Source organism: Scyliorhinus canicula, chromosome 10 (assembly GCF_902713615.1).
Source record: "Scyliorhinus canicula chromosome 10, sScyCan1.1, whole genome shotgun sequence".
Classification (NCBI taxonomy): domain Eukaryota; kingdom Metazoa; phylum Chordata; class Chondrichthyes; order Carcharhiniformes; family Scyliorhinidae; genus Scyliorhinus; species Scyliorhinus canicula.
Window position 1 is genome coordinate 20356960 of NC_052155.1, and position 21379 is coordinate 20378338.

The window sequence follows — 21379 nt, forward strand, 5'->3', positions numbered from 1 at the left end:
TCAAAGTGGCATAAATCTGGCATAAAAGATGCAGTACCTATCCTAGATATTTTAACACAGCAGACTAATTTTTGCACTGCGCTACATGCAAGTATTAATCATCTGATTTAATCACAGAAACATTTTATAAGCCTGAAAATGGACACAGGATTTTTTTTTCATGGAATATGGGCATTGCTAGCTATGCCAGTGTTTGTTGCCCTACCCTAATTTTTCTTGAATGAGCAACTTCCTAGCTCATTTCAGAGGGTAGTCAAGAGTCAACCACATTGCGATGAGTGTGGAATCACATGCCCTGAACCCCCCGCGCCATGTTGCGTCGGGGCCGGAGCGTTCAGGAAGGCCACCGCGCATGCGCGGGTTGGCGCTGCCCCCAGTGCATGCCAGGAAGTGAGGCTGGAGCGGCATGAACCGCTCCAGTGCCGTGCTGGCCCCCTGTGGGGGCCAGAATCGCTACTGCCCGCGCCCGTTTTGCGACGGCGTTCACGACGATGCGGACACTCTGTCCCGCGATCGGAGAATCATGCCCAGGAGATTTCCTTCCTAAAGGGCATCAGTGAACCACATATTTATTTCTTACAACAATCAAATATAGTTGACTTGTTCATCATGACTGAAACTGGTTTCTATTCCAGATTTCTTGGTTGAATAATTGTGATTTTGATGCACAATTAATTTACACCCGTTACTTGCAATGCAGGCCGCCCCTAAAGTTCATGTTGCTTGTTGATTGCTATATTTGTAGTATATTGTCATGCTGCATGTTTGAGCGGTTGCCGTAAAGTCATGAAAGGCTAGCTTCGCATCATGTAAAGTTAGTTGGCACAATTCAAACTAGTCTGCGTCTATTCAAGGAGATTCATTTGGGTGGAACTGACTGGGGAAGTGCCTGAGTAGAATGAGTACTAAAAATGGTGTAACAGGCCAGAGAGAGTGTTCCAAGGTTGCCTGGGGAGCATTGGAGATCTTAGTGCAAAAGCTGAAAGACACAGAGGCTGGATTTTGTTTTTTTTTTGTAAAATATTTTATTAAGGCATTTGTGATTTTATAACAGTAATAGTAAACCATATAAAAATAACTGTAAACATAGTGCGAAGACCATCTACCTCCCTCACACATCCCATCTTCCTTGAACAGTAATCTAGACTAACTGACAGTTAATTTTCTCTCAAGATGTCGACAAACGGCTGCCACCTCCGGACGAACCCTAGAATTGACCCGCTTGGGTCAAACTTGATTTTCTCAAGACTGAGTAAGCCAGTCATTGACCCAGGTCTCTGATTACGGGGGTTTCGAGTCTCTCCATGCTAACGTATCTGTCTCCGGGCTACCAAGAAGGCAAACGCCAAGATGTCGGCCTCTCTCGCCCCTTGGACTCCTGCGTCCTCTGACACTCTGAAAATCGCCACCTCTGGACTCGGTGCCACCCTTGTTTTTAACACCGTGGACATGACATCTGCAAACCCCTGCCAGAATCCCCGAAGCTTCGAACATGCCTAAAACATGTGGACATGGTTCGCTGGCCCTCCGGCACACCTTGCACCCCTGTCTTCTATCCCAAAAAACGTGCTCATCTGGGCTACCGTCATGTGTGCCTGGTGAACGACCTTAAGTTGTATCAGGCTGAGCCTGGCGCAAGATGTGGATGTGTTGACCCTGCTTAACGCATCCGCCCAGAGACCTGCCTCTATGTCTCCCCCAACTCCTCCTCCCATTTATGCTTTAGCTCCTCTGTCTGCGTTTCCTCTGACTCCATGAGTTCTTTATAGATATTGGGCAGCAGGGTAGCATGGTGGTTAGCATAAATGCTTCACAGCTCCAGGGTCCCAGGTTCAATTCCTGGCTGGGTCACTGTCTGTGTGGAGTCTGCACGTCCTCCCCCTGTGTGCGTGGGTTTCCTCCGGGTGCTCCGGTTTCCTCCCACAGTCCAAAGATGTGCAGGTTAGGTGGATTGGCCATGCTAAATTGCCCGTAGTATCCTAATAAAAGTAAGGTTAAGGGTGGGTTGTTGGGTTACGGGTATAGGGTGGATACGTGGGTTTGAGTGGGGTGATCATGGCTCGGCACAACATTGAGGGCCGAAGGGCCTGTTCTGTGCTGTACTGTTCTATGTTCTATGTTCTATATCAGACCTTCCCCTTTCCCACCCATGCTCTAGAAATTACCCTATCTTGTATCCCCTGTGGCGGTAGGAGCGGGAAGGTTGGAACCTGCCTTCGCAAGAAGTCCCAAATCTGCAGATACCTAAACCCTTTCCTGATGTGTTAGGCAGGGTGGTTTGTCGTTGACTGCAACTGGATGCAGGGAAGCTAGAAACAAACGTCTGATACCGGAGATGATCTAACACTGTTTTATTTAACTATGGGCTGCTGTACATGTTCAGCTATGGGTTGACACTCTACTAATCCTACTGATGACCTCTTACTGGCTTGACCAGACTTACTAGCTACTGCATGGTAATAGTGCTCACTAACTTGTGCACTCTGACTGTCTCAGTATCTGGGTCCCGAGAGAGCGGGAGTTTTAATGCCCTGTGGCCTTCATAGTGGTGGTGTCCTGTCTGGTGATTGGTTGTTCTGTATTGCGTGTTCATTGGTCATCCTGTGTGGCAATCACTGCCTGTCTGCATCTCATTATATACATGAGTGGATATTATGACAACTCCCCTTTTTTTAAAAATAAGTTTTGGAACGTGAAGATATATACATGCCTGACTATTTACAAGTGGTGAGTTAACCAACATATGTATATGGGAAGGTGTCTATCGTGCAGATGCAGAGCAAACTGAACATAATTTACAAGAGTAAAGTCTATAGATTCAGTCTTTGAGGCGGGCGATGAATTCCTGTCGATCGCTGCAGAGGTGGAGCAGGAGACGCCGGCACTTGGACAGGCGGGATTGCTGGCATTGCGGCGGTGTCGTGGACAGGCGGGATCGCTGGCAGATCGGTGTCCTCGTGGCAGGAGACGTCCGGAGGAGGCACGATAATCAGCGGAGCAATGCGGTTAGGCGGTGGGCAGGAAACTCTCCGCAGCGCCCTCCTGTTGCGCCTGAGAATGGAGCCGTCAGCCATTTGAACAATGAAAGACCTTGGGGCGGCCTTCCTGACAACAACAGCTGGGGCTGACCAACCTCCCTCAGGCAACTGGACACGAACAACATCTGCTGGAGCCAGCGCAGGCAGATCCGTGGCATGAGCATCATACGTGATCTTCTGCTGGTCCCTGGACTGCTGTACTTTTTGCAGCACCGTGAGGTGGTCAAGGTCTGGAATATGGATGGCTGGAACAGTCATCCTCAGGTTGCGATTTATGAGCATGTGCGCCGGAGCCAAACCAGTCAACAGAAGGGTTGCTCTGTAAGGCAGCAGCGCCAAGTTGAAATCAGAGGCTGAGTCTGCAGCCTTGCGCAACAACCACTTGACAATATGGACCCCTTTCTCGGCCTTCCCGTTTGATTGCAGGTAATGGGGACTGGAGGTACTGGGCGCGATTCTCCTAACGGGAGACTAAGTGCCGACGCCGGAGTGAAAACTGGAGTGTTTCACTCCGGCGTCGGAGGCCGCTCCTCGCCCCCTTTTCTCCCAGCCACAGCGGGCTAGGAGCGGCGCCGCATTAATTTCGCGCGCCGGGCCTTGGCGCCTGCGTCAAAGCGGCACCACATAAATGACGCAGCCGGCAGCGCTTAAATGATGTCACCCGCGCATGCGCAGGTTGGCCAGCGCCAATCCGCACATGTGCGGTTGCCGTCCTCCCCCGCGGGGCAACCCCGCAAGACATGGAGGATTGATCTTGTGGGGCGGTGGAGGAAAAAGAGTGCGTCCTTTAGAGACGCCAGGCGCCGATCGGTGGGCACCGATCGTGGGCCAGACCCTTCCTGAGCACCCCCATGGTGCTTGATCCTCCCTTCCCCCCCCCCCCCCCCCCCCCCCCCCACCCCCCCCCCCCCGGTCGCACACGCAGCATTCGCGCGCTGTTCATGCCGGCAGCGACCCAGAGTGGTTGGCGCCGGCATGAACCGGTCGGATTGGGCAGGCCGCTCGGCCCATCCGGGCCGGAGAATCGCCGCTCGACCGTTAGAAACGGCGAGCGGCGATTCTCTGAGCGGCTTGTTGTAAAACTCGGCACGCCGTTTTTGGGGGGGTGGGAGAATCGCGTGCGGGTGCCAGGGCGGCGTGGCGGGAATCGCCCGGCACTCCCGCAATTCTCCCACCCAGCGTGGGGGTCGGAGAATTGCATCCGATGTGTCTGAACTTGTAGGATCGTGCAAAATCGGACCACTCCTGGCTGTAGAAACATGGACCGTTGTCACTCATTACTGTGAGTGGTATCCCGTGCCTGGCAAACGTCTCTTTGCAGGCTTTGATGACGGACCTAGACGTGAGGCCCGACAATTTCACCACTTCCAGGTAACTGGAGAAGTAGTCGACCAAGAGCACGTAATCACGCCCATTGGTGTGAAAGAGGTCTAATTCCACTTCAGACCACGGAGAGGTCACAATCTCGTGCTGTTGCAGTGTTTCCTTGGGCTGAGCCGGTTGAAACTTCTGGCAGGTTGGGCAGTTGAGGACTGTGTCGGCAATGCCCTGGTTGATGCCCGGCCAATAAACCGCCTCCCAAGCTATGCGTCGACATTTTTCCACCCCAAGGTGACCCTCATCTATCTGTTTGAGCACCATAGCTCACACGCTTTGAGGAATGACGATCCTATCCAGTTTAAGAAGGATTTCCTCAATGACCGTTAACTCATCCTTAACGTTAAGGAACTGGGGACATTGCCCCTTTTGCCAGCCATGGGCGAGGTGTTGCATCACGCGCTGCAGTAGAGGATCCTTGGCAGTTTCTTCACATATTTGGACCACTTGTTCATCAGTGGCTGGTAGGTTGCTGGCACACAAGTGCACCTGTGCCTCTATGTGGCAGATGAAGTCGTCTTGTTCACATGGCGTGGTGATGGATCGGGATAGGGCATCCGCAATGATCAGCTCCTTCCCCGGTGTGTAGATGAGTTCGAAGTCATATCAGCGGAGATGAAGAAGAATTCGCTGCAGCCGAGGTGTCATGTCATTTAAATCCTTCTGGATTATGTGGACCAAAGGCCTATGGTCTGTTTCCACCGTGAACTTCGGCAGGCCATATACGTAGTCATGAAACTTGACTATTCCTGTCAGGAGACCCAAGCACTCCTTTTCGATTTGGGCATACCGTTGCTCGGTCGGCGTCATGGCCCTGGAGGCATATGCCACTGGAGCCTAGGACGAGGAGTCGTCTTGCTGGAGGAGCACCGCCCCAATGCTGTCCTGGCTAGCGTCAGTAGATATCTTGTTGTCCCTGGTTCGGTCAAAGAACGCCAGTACTGGGGCTTTGGTGAGCTTCGCCTTTAGCTCGAGCCACTCCTTTTCATGTGCGGGCAGCCACTGGAACACTGTTGACTTCTTCACGAGATGCCGGAGGGCCGTGGTGTGGGCTGTCAAATTGGGAATGAATTTCCCGAGAAACTTTACCATCCCGAGGAAGCGAAGGACCGCCTTATTGTCCTCCGGAGTCTTCATGGCGTTGATCGGCAGCACCTTGTCGGCGTCAGGTTGCACACCCTGCTGTGAAATGTGGTCACCCAGAAACTTGATAGCGGATTGACCAAATGAGCATTTGGCCCTGTTGAGCTCAAGGCCATTTTCATGAATCCGCTGGAAGACTTGTTTGAGGGGGGTAATGTGATCCTCGGGCGTTGTGGACCAGATGATCATGTCGTCCACATAGACTCACACCCCCTCCATGCCCTCCATCATTTGCACCATAATGCGATGAAATACTTCGGAAGCTGATATGACACCGAAAGGCATGTGGTTGTAGCAATAGAGGCCGAACGGAGTGTTAAACCTGCACAGCTACCGACTGGACATGTGCAGCTGTATTTGCCAGAAGCCACGGGAAGCGTCCAGCTTGGTGAAGAATTTGGCATGAGCTATCTCATTGGTTAACTCTTCATGCTTCGGGATCGGGTAGTGTTCTTGCATGATGTTACGGTTTAGGTCTTTGGGATCAATGCAAATGCAGAGTTGAGCAGAGGTTTTTTTTATGCAGACCATGGAGCTGACCGAGTCTGTTTTTTCCGTGACCTTTGAGATGATGCCCTGGTCTTGGAGGTCTTGCAGCTGCTTTTTCAGACGATCCTTGAGAGGAGCCGGCACCTGGTGTGGTGCATGGATCACTGGGGTGGCGTTCGGCTTGAGCAAAATTTTGTAGCGATATGGGACCGTGCCCATCCCATCAAACACGTTGTGGTATTGTGTGAGAATGTCATCTATCTCGGCCTGGAGATTCACATCGGGCGAGGCAGTCGCCGGTGTCGAGGACATGGTGTGGACTCGCTGGACCAGATTCAGGAGCTTGAAGGCGCGAGCACCGAGCAGGGACGCCCTGTCAGGCCCGGACGATCTCGAATCGTAATGTTGCCTTGATTGTCTTGTGAGATACCCCTAGCCGACACGATCCACTGGCAGCTATAGCATTGCCATTGCAGTCAAGGAGTTGGCAGGCTGGTGGAAGAATGCTTGGTTGGTCACAGATGCTGTCGAGATCTGACTGTGATATGAAGTTCGCAGACGCGCCGGTGTCCAGTTTAAATCGGATACGAGCCTGGATGACTGTGAGGATAGCACACCACCCGTGGTTGGGATTCACACTGAGGATCGAAAGGTGGGTTGCAGGTGCAGTGAAGACCAGCACACGTGTGGTTATGATGCCCTCCCGATATGGAGACTCGAGGCAGTCAGCATCGGGGTCAGTTGGGCTGTCTGAATCAGAATCCTGCATGTCTTGTTGTACCGAGTGGACACTTCTGCGCTGTATCTGGATTGCTGGCTGATAATCGTGGAGCGGACCTGCAGAAGACCGCGTAATGGCCACGCTTCCCACAACTGTAGGCAATCGCCGTCCTTTGGCTGGTTTAAAATGGGCGGAGCCACATTCGGCCACCTCAATGCTGATGTCAGCGTGTTCTGTGCGCCAACGTGCATGCGCAGTTCGGTCAGCCGACGTACGCACCTGTGCATTATGGTTTTCGGCCTCGTCGTCCACCCAGTCGTGGCACGCATGCGTAGGGACCCAGGAAAAGTGCGCGAAACGGCGACTCTCCTCGATACTCAGGCCTTGCATTTTTGCAATGGCTTGCACCCACTCTGCCTCGTGGGAGGCCAGTTTTGCAGTTTCTGCCGTCCTGATGTGGGAGTAACGGTTCTTGGCATGCTCATGAACTACGCACGTCTCGATGGCGACGGAGAGGGTCAGCTGTTTGATTTTGAGGAGCTGCTGCCGCAGGGAATCAGAGTGGACACCGAAAACGATCTGATCCCGGTTTATGGAATCAGCCGTCAAGCCATAATTACATGACTGCGCCAGGATGCGGAGATGGGAAGGACTGAAAAGGTTCATCCTTATCCTGAAGCCTCTGTTGGAAGATGTACTGTTCAAAGCTCTCATTCACTTCAATGTCGCAGTGGCTGTCGAATTTTAGCAGAACTGTTTTGAACTTCGTCTTGTCTTCGCCATCGGCAAACGTAAATGAGTTGTAGATATGGATGGCGTGATCCCCCGCGGTCGAGAGAAATAGCGCGATCTTCCTGGCATCCGATGTTGCATAGAGGTCGGAGGCCTCGATATACAGGAGGAACTTTTGCTTGAATATTTTCCAATTGGCAGCGAGGTGGCCGGAGCTGCGGAGGAGGCTGGATGTTTTCCATTTCGCTGGATGGCCGCTTGCTGTTCGTTGCAGATTCACTCGAGGTAGGTTCGGCAGGATTAATAGCACTCTTGTACCATGATGTGTTAGGAGGGTTGGTTCGACGTTGACTGCAACTGGATGCAGGGAAGCTAGAAACAAACGTTTGACACCGGAGATGATCCAACACTGTTTTATTTAACTATGGACTGCTGTACATGTTCAGCTGTGGGTTGACACTCTACTAATCCAACTGATGACCTCTTACTGGCTTGACCAGACTTACTAGCTACCACTTGGTAATAGTGCTCACTAACTTGTGCACTCTGACTGTCTCAGTAGCTGGGTCCTGAGGGCGGGAGAGTCTTAATGCCCTGTGGGCTTTCTAGTGGTGGTGTCCTGTCTGGTGATTGGTTGTTCTGTGTTGTGTGTTCATTGGTCATCCTGTGTGTCAATCACTGCCTGTCTGCATCTCATTATATACATGAGTGGATATTATGACAATTCCCTCCCGTCAACTCAAACGTCTCCTCTAACTCCCTCAAACCGGGGAAGCTCCCATCCACAAACAAATCTCCTATCCTCCAGATCCCTGCTCTCTACCATCCCGAAACCCTCCATCTAGTCTCCCTGGGGGCAAACCGATAGTTGCTACAGATTGGAGCCCAAATCGATGCTGCCTCCACTCTCACATGTTTCCTCCACTGCCCCTGGACTGTCAGGGCCGCCACTACCACCGGGCTTATGGAGTACCGGGCCGGCGGGAACGGCAAAGGTGCCCCAAAACCAGTGTCCTTACAAGATGCTGCCTCTACTCGCTCCCCACACGATACTTCCCCCACTACCCACTTCCTAATCATGGCTATATTGCCACCCAGTAATAGTTTTCTCAAGTTGGCAGCGCCAGCCCACCCTCCCTCCGGCCACACTCCAGCATCACCTTCTTCACTTGCGGGGTCTCACCCGCCCATACAAAACTGGAGATCACCTAATTGATCCGCTTGAAAAAGGCCTTTGGGATAAAGATGGGGAGGCACTGAAAAACAAACAGGAATCTCGGGAGGATCGTCATTTTTACTGTCTGTACCTTCTCGCAGTGATAACGGGAGCATAACCCACCTTCGGAAGTCAAGGACAGGCAGGGTGCTGGCAATGGCGAAGGAACTAAAGGGGTTCATGGAGCAGATGGGTGCAGCAGACCCATTGGGTCAAGTTTGTTGATGTAACAGCCCCTAGTCTCCTGCCACCTGGATCCCTGAATAACGGAAGCTTCCTCCCACCACTCAGAACGGCAACTCTCCCAGTCTCTTCTCCTGTCCCCTTGCCTGGATCGTAAACATCTCACTTATCCCCATTTTCAATTTGTACCCCGAAAACCGGCCAAATTCCTCTACAAAACCTCATGATCTCTCCCATCTCCTCTAATGGGTCGGAAACATAGAAGAGGCAGGTCGTCGGCGATAGTGAGACCCTGTGTTCCACCCCACCCCTGACCAGTCCTGGAAGCTCTTACCGCCATAAGCCAGTGGCTCAATGGCCAGAGCGAACAGTAACGCAGAGAGGGGGCATCCCTGCCTAGTCCCCCGGTGCAGTCTAAAATAGCCCGACGTCAGCCGGTTCGTTCGGACATTCGCCTCTGGTGCCTGGTACATGCAGCCTGACCTAGTCGATGAACTCCAACCAAACCCGAACCGCCCCAACACCTCCCACAGATAGTTCCATTCCACCTGGTCAAAGGGCTTTCGCTGTGTCCATTGCGCCCACAACTTCCACCTCCTTTCCCTCTGGGGCATCATGATTACATTCAAGAGCCTTCTAACATTGGCCGTTGGCTGCCTACCCTAACGAACCCCGTCTGGTCTTCCCCTATCACCTCCAGGACACAGTCTTCTATCCTTGAGGACAAGATTTCAGTTAACAGTTTGGCATCAACATTCAACAGGGAGATGAAAGGGCCTGCAAGACCCGCATAGCTCAGGGCCCTTTTCCTGCTTGAGATTCAGTGAGATCGAGGCCTGTGACATTGTCGGAACAGTGGGCCCAGCATCTCAGAGAACTTTTTAATAAAATTCCACTGGGTAACCATCTGGCCCCGGGGCTTGCCCGACTGCATGTCCTCCAGTTCATCTGCTATTTCTTCAATCCTTATCAGGGCTCCAGCCCTTCTACCACCCTTTGTCCACCTTCGGGAACTCAAGTCCTCCCAGAAATTGCTTAATTCCTTCCACTCCTGCAGGGGGTTCCGACTCGTACAGTCTGCTGTAAAACTCTTTAAACACCCCGTTGACCCCTGCTAGGGTCCAAGATTGTGTTTCCCTCCTCTGTCTTTCACTCTCCCTATCTCCCTAGCTGCCTCCCTTTTCCTGAGGTGGTGTGGCAGCATTCTACTGGCCTTCTCTCCATGCTCATATATCCCCCATCGCCTTCCTCAACTGCTCCACCGCCTTCCCCGCAGATAACAACCAAGTTCCACCTGCAGCCTCCATTGTTCCTTCAGTAATTCTACCTCTGGGGCCTCCGCATACCTCCTGTCTACCTGAAGTATTTCCCCAACCAACCTATTCGTCTCTGCCCTCTCTTGCTTCTCCCTATGGGCCCGAATCGAAATCAGCTCCCCTCTGACCACTGTCTTTAGTGCATCCCAAACCATTGCTGCTGAGACGTATCATTAATTTCCAGGTAGATCTGGATGGATTCCCTCACCTGCCCGCACACCCCCTCATCCACTAACAGTCCTACATCCAATCTCCCATTGCCCACTCTGACCACCCTCCTTGCTCACCTGTAGCTCACCCAATGTGATGCATGATCCAACACAGCAATCGCCGAATACTTGTGTCACCACCCCCGCCTGTAAAGCCCTGTTCAAAATATAAAAAGTCGATCAGGGAGTATACTTTATGGACATGTGAGAAGAAGGAGAACTCCTTCGCTCTGGCCGTCCAAAACCTCCATGGGGTCTGCTGCACCATCTGCTCCATGAACCCCTTTAGTTCCTTCGCCATTGCCAGCACCCTGCCTGTCCTTGACTTGACCGGTCCAGCCTTGGGTCATGACTGATTGAAGTTCCCCGCACCCCCCGCTGCCCCCAGATCAGCTTCGGTGAATCCAGATCCGGGATCTTAAGAACATAAGAACTAGGAGCAAGAGTAGGCCCATCTGGCCCCTTGAGCCTCCTCCACGATTCAATGAGATTCATGGCTGATCTTTTGTGGACTCAGCTCCACTTTCCGGCCCCGAACACCATAACCCTTAATCCCTTAGTTCTTCAAAAAAACGATCTATCTTTATCTTAAAAACAATTCAAGAAGGAGGCCTCTACTGCTTCACTGGGCAGGGATTCCATAGATTCACAACCCTTGAGTGAAGAAGGTTCCTCCCTTTTTTGTTCTTGTTCTTTTTCGTTGGAAAGACGGAGGTTGAGGGGGGGCCTGATTGAGGTATACAAAATTATGAGAGGTATGGACAGGTGGATAGCACAAGCTTTTTCCAAGAGTGGGGGTGGCAGTTACAAGGGGTCACGATTTCAATGTGAGAGGGGGAAAGTTTAAAGGAAATGTGTGTGGAAAGTTTTTTACACAGAGGGTGGTGAGTGCCTGGAACGCGTTTTACCAGCGGAGGTGGTAGAGCTGGCACGATAGCATCATTGAAGAGGCATCTAGACAGGTATTGAACGGGCGGCAACAGAGGGAAGAAGACCTTGGAAAATAGGAGACAGGTTTAGATAAAGGATCTGGATCTGCGCAGGCTGGGAGGGCCGAAGGGCCTGTTCCTGTGCCGTAATTTTCTTTGTTCTTTGTTCCTAAACTCAGTACTCTTATTACTGCTTCCTCTTATTTTGAGGCTATGCCCCCTAGTTTTGCTTTCACCCGCCAGTGGAAACAACCTGCCCGCATCTATCCTATCCCCTTCATAATTTTATATGTTTCTATAAGATCCCCTCATCCTTCCAAATTCCAAAGAGTACAGTCCCAGTCTACTCAACCTCTCCTCGTAATCCAACCTTTTCAGGTCTGGGATTAATGTAGTGAATCTCCTCTACACACCCTCCAGTGCCAGTACGTACTTTCTCAAGTAAGGAGACCAAAACTGAACACAATACTCCAGGTGTGGCCTCACTAACACCTTATACAGTTGCAGCATAACCTCCCTCGTCTTAAACTCCATCCCTCTAGCAATGAAGGACAAAAATTCAATTCGCCTTCTTAATCACCTGTTTGCACCTGTAAACCATCTTTTTGCGACCATGCCCTAGCACACCCAGCTCTGTCCTGCACAGCAGCATGCTTAATATTTTATCACTTAAATAATAATCCCGTTTGCTGTTATTCCTACCAAAATGGATACCTCACATTTGTCAACATTCTATTCCATCTGCCAGACCTGAACCCATTCACTTAACCTATCCAAATCCCTCTGCAGACTTCCAGTATCCTCTGCACTTTTCGCTTTACCACTCATCTCAGTGTCATCTGCAAACCTGGACACATTGCTCTTGGTCTCCAACTCCAAATCATCTATGTAAATTGTGAACAATTGTGGGCCCAACACTGATCCCTGAGGGACACTACTAGCTACTGATTGCCAACCAGAGAAACACCCATTAATCCCCACTCTTTGCTTACTATTAATAAACCAATCCTCTATCCATGCTACTACTTTACCCTTAATGCCATGCATCTTTATCTTATGCAACAACCTTTTGTGTGGCACCTTGTCAAAGGATTCTGGAAATCCAGATATACCACATCCATTGGCTCCCCGTTATCTACCGCACTGGTAATGTCCTCAAAAAATTCCACCAAATTAGTTTGGCACGACCTGCCCTTTATGAACCCATGCTGCGTCTGCCCAATGGGACACTTTCTATCCAGATGCCTCGCTATTTCTTCCTTGATGATAGATTCCAGCATCTTCCCTACTACTGAAGTTAGCTCACTGGCCTATAATTACCGCTCTCTGCCTACTTCCTTTTTAAACAGTGGTGTCCACGGTTGCTAATTTCCAATCCCCCGTGACCACCTCAGAGTCTAGTGAATTTTGGTAATTATCACGAGTGCATTTGCAATTTCCCTAGCCATCTCTTTTAGCACTCTGGGATGCATTCCATCAGGGCCAGGAGACTTGTCTACCTTTAGCCTCCATTAGCTTGCCCATCGCTACCTGCTTAGTGATAAACATCCTCTCAAGGTCCTCACCTGTCATGTCTCATTTCTATCAGTCACGGCATGTTAATTGTGTTCCCACTGTGAAGACCGACCCCAAAAAACCTGTTCAGTTCCTCACCATTTCCTCATCTCCTCAGTATTAAAACTCCTTCTCATCCTCTAAAGGACCAATATTACCTCAGCCACTCTTTTTTGTTTTATATATTTGTAGAAACTTTTACTATCTGTTTTTATATTCTGAGCAATTTTACTCTCATAATCCATCTTACCTTCTTTATTGCTTTTTTAGTACTCTGTCTGTTGCCCCTTAAAGATATCCCAGTCCTCACGGCCTCCCACCTTTTGCCACTTTGTATGCTTTTTCCTTCAATTTGACACTCTCCCTTATTTCCTTAGATATCCACGTTGATTTCCCTCTTTCTACCGTCCTTACTTTTGTTGGTATAACCTTTCCTGACACTGTGAAAAAATCGCTTGAAGGTTCTCCACTATTCCTCAACTGTTCCACCATAAAGTCTTTGCTCCCAATCTACCTTAGCTAGTTCTTGTCTCATCCCATAGAAATCTCCTTTGTTTAAGCACAAAACATGAGTATTTGATTTTACTTTCCCACCCTCCATCTGTATTTTAAATTCCACCATATTGTGATCGCTCCTTCCGAGAGGATCCCTAACTATGAGATCATGAATCAATCCTGTCTCATTACACAGGACAAGATCTGGGGCCGCTTGTTCCCTCGGAGGTTCCATTACATACTGTTCGAAGAAACTATCGCGGATACATTCTATAAACTCCTCCTCAAGGCTGCCTTGACCGACCCGGTTAAACCAATCGACATGTAGATTAAAATCCCTCATGATAACTGCTGTACCATTTTTATATGCATCAGTTATTTCTTTGTTTATTGCCTGCCCCACCATTATGTTACGATTTGGTGGCCTATAGACTACTCCTATCAGTGATTTTTTCGCCTTACTATTCCTGATTTCCACCCAAATGGATTCAACCTTATCCTCCATAGCACCGATGCCATCCCTTACTATTGCCCGGATATCATCCTTACATTACAGAGCTACACCACCTCCCTTACCATTCACTCTGTCCTTCCGAATAGTTTGATACCCTCAGATATTTAACTCCCAGTCATGACCATCCTTTAACCATGTTTCAGTAATAGCAACTAAATCATAGTCATTCACGATGATTTGTGCCATCAACTCATTCACTTTATTCCGAATACTACGAGCATTCAGGTAAAGTACACTTATATTGGGGTTTTTACCTCTGTTTTGAATCTTAACATCTCGATCAGTAACCTCTCCTAAGTTATATTTCCTCTTAACTTTTCTCCTAATTTTCCTTGTCGTTGAACCCATATCTTCATGTAACAACCTGCCACGTCGCTTACAATTAATGTTTTTACTTCCAGTTTTATTCCTTTTAGTATTACTGGGCCTATTCACTGAGCTCCCTCAGTCACTGCACTTTGTACTGTCACCCTTTTTGATTTTTGACAATGGCTTCTCTGCCTTACACTTTCCCCCTTACTTCCTTTTGCTTCTGTCCCTGTTTTACTACCTTCCAACTTCCTGCACGGTTCCCATCCCCCTGCCACATTAGTTTAAACCCTCCCCAACAGCTCTAGCAAACACCCCCCCCCCCCCCCCCCCCCCCCCCCCGAGGACATCGGTTCCAGTCCTACCCAGGTGCAGACCGTCTGGTTTGTACTGGTCCCACCTCCCCCAGAACCGTTTCCAGTGCCCCAGGAATTTGAATCCCTCCCTCTTGCACCATCTCTCGAGCCACGCATTCATCCTATCTATCCTGATATTCCTCTCTGACTAGCTCGTGGCACTGGTAGTAATCCTGAGATTACTACCTTTGAGGTCCCACTTTTACTTTAACTCCTAACTCCCTGAATTCAGCTGTAGGGCCTCATCCCATTTTTTACCTATATCGTTAGAGCCTATGTGCACCACGAAGCTGACTGTTCACCCTCCACATCCCCCCCCCCCCCAGAATTCCTGCAGTCGCTCCAAGACATCTTTGAACCCTTGCACCAGGAGGCAACTACCATCCTAGAGTCTCAATTGCGTCCGCAGAAACCGCCTGTCTATTCCCCTTATGATTGAGTCCCCTATCCTATGCCCTGCCATTTTTTCTTCCTGCCCTGCTGCGCAGCAGAGCCAGCCACGGTGCCATGAACCTGGCTGCTGCTGCCTTCCCCTGGTGAGCCATATCCCTCAACGTATCCAAAGCGGTATAATCTGTTTTGCAGGGAGTTGGCCACAGGGGACACCTGCACTGCCTTCCTACTTTGCTCTGTCTTTTGGTCACCCATTTTTCTATCTCCCCCAGTATCTTTCACTTGCGGTGTGCTATCACGACCTCCTCAGCCTCGCGGATGCTCCAAAGTGAGTCTATCCGCAGCTCCAGAGCCGTCAAGCGGTCCTAACAGGACCTACAACTGAACACACCTCTTGCATGTGAAGGAGCCAGGGACAGTGGTACGTGTCCCTGAGCTCCCACATCGCACACGAGGAGCATGACATGGACCTGGATCTCCTGCCATGTCTTAAACCTTAGGTAAACTTATACAACTACAATTTCAAATAACAAAAATAAATAAATAATTAGACATGAAAAGAAAAACTACTTACCATTCCCTTGCCAGGGTTATAAGTACCTACCTCCCCACCCAGCTTCAAATTCCCACCTAGGCTTCAAATTCCCAAACTGACTCTTGGTTGTGCCTCACTCTGGCTGTGTCTTCTCTGGCCACTGGGAGAACTCACCCAGCGTCTCAGATTCTCCCTGGTTCTCTCCCTGCAGATTAGAAGTTACAGGCCAGATGAAAGAGAGAGAACAAAACAGTAGAGAAAAAGCACCTTCTCCCACTCTGCACCAAATTACCTCACTGCACCAAATTACCAAGTTCCATCTTCCCACTCTGGATGTGCCTCACTCGGGCTGTGTCTTCTCGACTTGCGCAAAGCTTCCCTAACATCCGTCTTACATACTCCACATCATCCCAGTTTGGTGCGTAGACATTTACAAGCACCACTGGCAACCCTTCCAGCTTCCCGCTAACCATGATCTATCGACCCCCCACATCCGCAACTATTCTCCCCACCTCAAATACACAAGCTTATTCATCAGGATCGCAGCCCCTCTAGTCTTAGAATCCAGCTCCAAGTGAAATACCTGCCCGACCCATCCCTTCCTCAGTGTAGTCTAATCAATTACCCTCAGGTGTGTCTCTTGTACCATTACCACGTCCGCCTTCAATCCCCTCAAACGTGCAAACACGTGGGCCCTCTTAACCGGCCCTTTCAGCCCTCTGACGTTCCACGTGATCAGCCTGGTCGGGAGGCATCTCACCCCCCCCCCTTCTTCGGCCAGTCTCCAGCTCGTGCCCTGCACTTCCTCCGACCCGACCTCAAGTAGCCTCCATCCCGACCCCTTATTTATCTCAAAGCAACAGTCCCTCCCCTGTCAGCAGAGCAATTTCCCCCCCACCCGTCCCTGTTAACAGCACAATAAATCCAACCCCCTTCGACAAACATGCCATCTGCTCACCCCCCACTGCACTTCCGTGAGCCAACCCTGTGATTATTAGCGGAAGGAGGGAGAGAACAGTTCTGACTAAACATATCTTCTCACAACTTGATGAAGAAGTACAAAGAACAAAGAAAAGTACCGCACAGGAACAGGCCCTTCTGCGCGCCAAGCCGCGCCAACCATGCTGCCTGTCTAAACTAAAATCTTCTGCACTTCTGGTGCCTGTATCCCTCTATTCTCACCCTATTCATGTATTTGTCAAGATGCCCTTAAACGTCACTATTGTCCCTGCTTCCACCACCTCCTCCAGCCGCGAGTTCCAGGCACCCGCTACCCTCTGTGTAAAAAACTTGCCTCACACATCTCCTCTAAACCTTGTCCCTCGCACCTTAAACCTATGCCCCCAGTAATTGACCCCTCTACCCTGGTAAAAAGTTTCTGATTATCCATTCTGTCTCTGCCCCTCATAATTTTGTAGACCTCTATCAGGTCGCCCCTCAACCTCCGTCGCTCCAGTGAGAACAAACCGAGTTTATTCAACCTCTCCTCATAGCTAATGCCCTCCATATCAGGCAACATCCTGGTAAATCTCTTCTGCACCCTCTCTAAAGCTTCCACATCCTTCTGGTAGTGTGGTGACCCGAATTGAAGACTATCCTCCAAATGTGGCCGAACTAAGGTTCTGTACAGCTGCAACATGACTTGCCAATTTTTCTACTCAGTGCCCCGGCCAATGAAGGCAAGCATGCCGTGTGCCTTCTTGACTACCTTCTCCACCTGTGTTGCCTGTGTTTCAGTGACCTCTGGACCCGTAAATCGAGATCCCTCCGACTGTCAATACTCTTGAGGGTTCTACCATTCACTGTATGTTCCCAACCTGTATTAGATCTTCCAAAATGCATTACCTCTATGGCCTAGCTAGTTGTGTATCCATCTTGCCAGCTCACCTCTGATCCCGCGTGACTTCACCTTTTGTACCAGTCTGCCATGAGGGACCTTGTCAAAGGCCTTACTGTAGTCCATATAGACAACATCCACTGCCCTACCTACATCAATCACTTTTGTGACCTCCTTGAAAAACTCTATCAAGTTAGTGAGACACAACCTCCCCTTCACAAAACTGTGCTGCCCCTCGCTAATACATGCACTTGCTTCCAAATGGGAGTAGATCCTGTTTCGAAGAATTCTCTCCAGTAATTTCCCTACCACTGATGGAAGGCTCACCGGCCTGTCCTTCCCTGGATTATCCTTGCTACCCTTCTTTAACAAAGGAACAGCGTTGGCTATTCTCTGGTCCTCCAGGGTATCACCTGAAGACAGTGAGGATACAAAAATTTCTGTCAAGTCCTCAGCAATTTCCTCTCTTGCCTCCTTCAGTATTCTGGGGTATATCCCATCAGGCCCTGGGGACTTACCTACCTTAATATTTTTCAAGACACCCAACACCTTGTCTTTTTGGATCTCAATGTGACCAAGGCTAAGTTCCTCAGACATTTGGGGCAGCACGGTCGCATTGTGGGTAGCACAATCGCTTCACAGCTCCAGGGTCCCAGGTTCGATTCCGGCTTGGGTCACTGTCTGTGCGGAGTCTGCACGTTCTCCCCGTGTATGCGTGGGTTTCCTCCGGGTGCTCCAGTTTCCTCCCACAGTCCAAAGATGTGCAGGTTAGGTGGATTGACCATGATAAATTGCCCTTAGTGTCCAAAATTGCCCTTAGTGTTGGGTGGGGTTACGGGGATAGGGGGAGGTGTCAACCTTGGGTAGGGTGCTCTTTCCAAGAGCCGGTGCAGACTCGATGGGCCGAATGGCCTCCTTCTGCGCTGTAAATTATCTGTAAAAATCTACACACCCTTCTCCAGACTCCACATCCACCAATCCCTTCTCTTTGGTGAATACTGATACAAAGTATTCATTTAGTACCTCACCCATTTCCTCTGGCTCCATATATAGATTCCCTCCCCTGTCCTTCAGTGGGCCAACCCTTTCCCTGGCTACCTTCTTGCTTTTTATGTACGTGTAAAAAAACTGGGATTTTCCTTTACACTATTTGCCAATGACTTTTCGTGACTCTTTTGAGCCCTCCTGACACCTTGCTTAAGTTCCTTCCTACTTTCCTTATATTCCACACAGGCTGCGTCTGTTCCCAGCCTTCTAGCCCTGACAAATGCCTCCTTTTTCTTTTTGACAGGGCAATATCTCTCGTTATCCAAGGTTCCTGAAATTTGCCATATTTATCCTTCCTCACAGGTCCTGCGTTCCTTTCAACTGACATTTGAAAGCCTCCCACATGTCAGATGGATTTACCCTCATGCATCCGCCCCCATTATACGTTCTTCAGTTCCTGCCTAATATTGTTATAACTAGCCTTCCCCCAATTTAGCACATTCACCCTAGGACCACTCTTATCCTTGTCCACCAGCACTTTAAAACTTACTGAATTGTGGTCACTGTTCCCAAAATGCTCCCCTACTGAAACTTCTACCACCTGGCCGGGCTCATGCCCCAATACCAGGTCCAGTACAGCCCCTTCCCTAGTTGGACTATCTACATATTGTTATAAGAAGTCCTCTTGGATGTTCCTTACAAACTTTGCCCCATCCAAGCCCCTAGCACTAAGTGAGTCCCAGTCAATATTGGGGAAGTTAAAGTCTCCCATCAGAACAACCCTGTTGCTTTTACGCCTTTCCAAAATCTGTCTACCTATCTGGTCCTCTATCTCCCGCAGGCTGTTGGGAGGCCTGTAGTAAACCCCCAACACTGTGACTGCACCCTTCTTATTCCTGATCTCTCCCTGTATAGCCTTGCTGCCCTCTGAGGTGTCCTCCCGCAGTACAGCTGTGATATTCTCCCTGACCAGTAGCGCAACTCCTCCACCTCATTTATATCCCCCTCTATCCAGCCTGAAACATCTAAATCCTGGAATGTTTAGCTACCAATCCTGTCCTTCCCTCAACCCGGTCTCTGTAATGGCAACAACATCATAGTTCCATGTACTAATCCAAGCTCGAAGTTCATCTGCCTTACCTGTTATACTTCTTGCATGAAAACATATGCACTTCGGGCCACCAGACTCGCTGTTTTCACCAACATCTCTCCATCTGCTCTTCCTCAGAGCCATACTCGCCCTGTTCCCCAGTTCTCACTCAGTTTTTCACCTTCTGACCTATTGCTCCGGTACCCACCCTCCGCCATACGAGTTTAAACCCTCCCGTGTGACACTAGCAACGTAGATGTAATGAAGTGTGTTGTGACATGTGAGGTCTTTTATGAATCTTTTAAATATGGCTGGAATGTATATTTGTACAATTTGCTAATTTATGTTTCATTTTACCGTTACAGGATATTGAAGCAAAGGAAAATTATGAAAGAGAGGAAGAAGATCAAAGGGAGCCACTGGGAAGTGATTCACATGTTAATGCCAATATGAGAGGGAATATGTGTTATTCAGCACACTGTGCAACTGATGAGAGATGGGTAATGCCACTTAAAAGCTTTCAAATTCAATCTCTGTGGAAAAGGTCAATGGTATAGCTTAAAGGGAAACTAATGGCATGGTGATAGTTTTTATTTAGTTAGGCATTTGAAGTCTTTAAACAGAGCAGCACAGTTCATCTGAAAGTAGCTGTTACTGTTCATTTGTATTTCATAAAGTAATTTGAGTGTCATTTTAAAATATCTTGTAAAATATGCCATTTGTCACTCTGGGTGCAGTCTACTGGCCACGCCGTGTCGGGCGAGAGAGTGGATGGGCCGGCAAGATAGCGGGAAACCAAAATCGGGAACCATGCCGGGCGCTAATCAGTTTCTGATCTATCCGACCCGCTCCCATTGGCGTGATGAGAATCCTGCCCCAGTGTGGCGAGAAACCAACAATCACCAATTGAGATCAATCCATTAACAGGAAGGGCCACCTATCAAACCATCCATGATCTAACCGCCTCCCCAGTGAGCAGTCATGTGGGCACTGTTTAAAAACGTGAAGCTGGTGGAGTAGCTGCTGTGAGGATCCAAGGAGGTGCGTAGCCATCTTTGGAATCAGGCAGTTAGCCCGGAGCATGGGCGAAGGAGGAGGAGGCTCAGTCAGGAGGGGAGCCACTACTGTTACTGGGGGAGGGGGCTGCGCCCGGGGGCCCGGCATTCCACCCCCAAGGATTGTGTATATCCATAATGGGGGCTGTTTGTTCCACCGAACATCCCCGTGACAGAGCCCCATTTGTGGTAAGAAGCTGATGGTCTCTTTAACTCCGACTGACCGTGGCAACCATTGGCTGCATGCTCCACGCTATTGCTAATGGGGAATTCGCAATTCTAGTAATGTAGAATCCTGTGGTTGCACATTCCATGAAGTAGGAGGTTGTTGAAGCCCAGCATTCCAATTAGCCCGTGAGGCCTGGGCACTCTGCCTGAATCCCGGAGGCAGCAACACTCTCGTGGCAGCAGCCAACATTTGAACACCCAGGAGCTGGACCACAATACTGGGGACATCCCCACAACCAGAGGGTGGGTGTGTGAACTGTGCAGGGAACCAGCACCGGATCCAGGAAACATTCCCAATGGCTGTCTGGGGTCCAAGGTCAGGTGCCAGGTGCCTAGAGGACACTGCTGCGGCTAGGGGTGCATGTCCAGGCCATTTTGGATGGCACCATGAAAGATGGCAGGGGATGTGAATGTGGGGGAGGTCTGGAAAACACATGGGTCCAGGGTGGAAGCCATAGCTGTCCCTCACCCTCTCCAGTTCTTTACAGATTTCACATTATGGATGATATTGTGGACCCCGGGGAGGCTACCACCGCAGTACTCCTAGCAGGCTAGGCACTGGAGAAGGCGGCGGCAGCACCGTCAACAGAGGCTCGAGGCTGCAGCCCATGTGCAGGGCCCCACCCCCCACACAATGAGGAGCCGCCGTCCATCAGGCCAGGGAAGGATCAGA

At 49.9% G+C, this 21379-nt stretch overlaps 1 protein-coding gene across 1 annotated transcript in view; it reads left to right on the top strand.

The window, feature by feature from the left end:
- The window catches only part of LOC119972907 (piezo-type mechanosensitive ion channel component 2-like), a 1374210-nt gene that overhangs the window by 826640 nt on the left and 526191 nt on the right, over positions 1-21379 (top strand). The window contains 1 exon segment of the mRNA XM_038810453.1: positions 19789-19923. Coding sequence (XP_038666381.1) covers positions 19789-19923 — 135 coding nt within the window.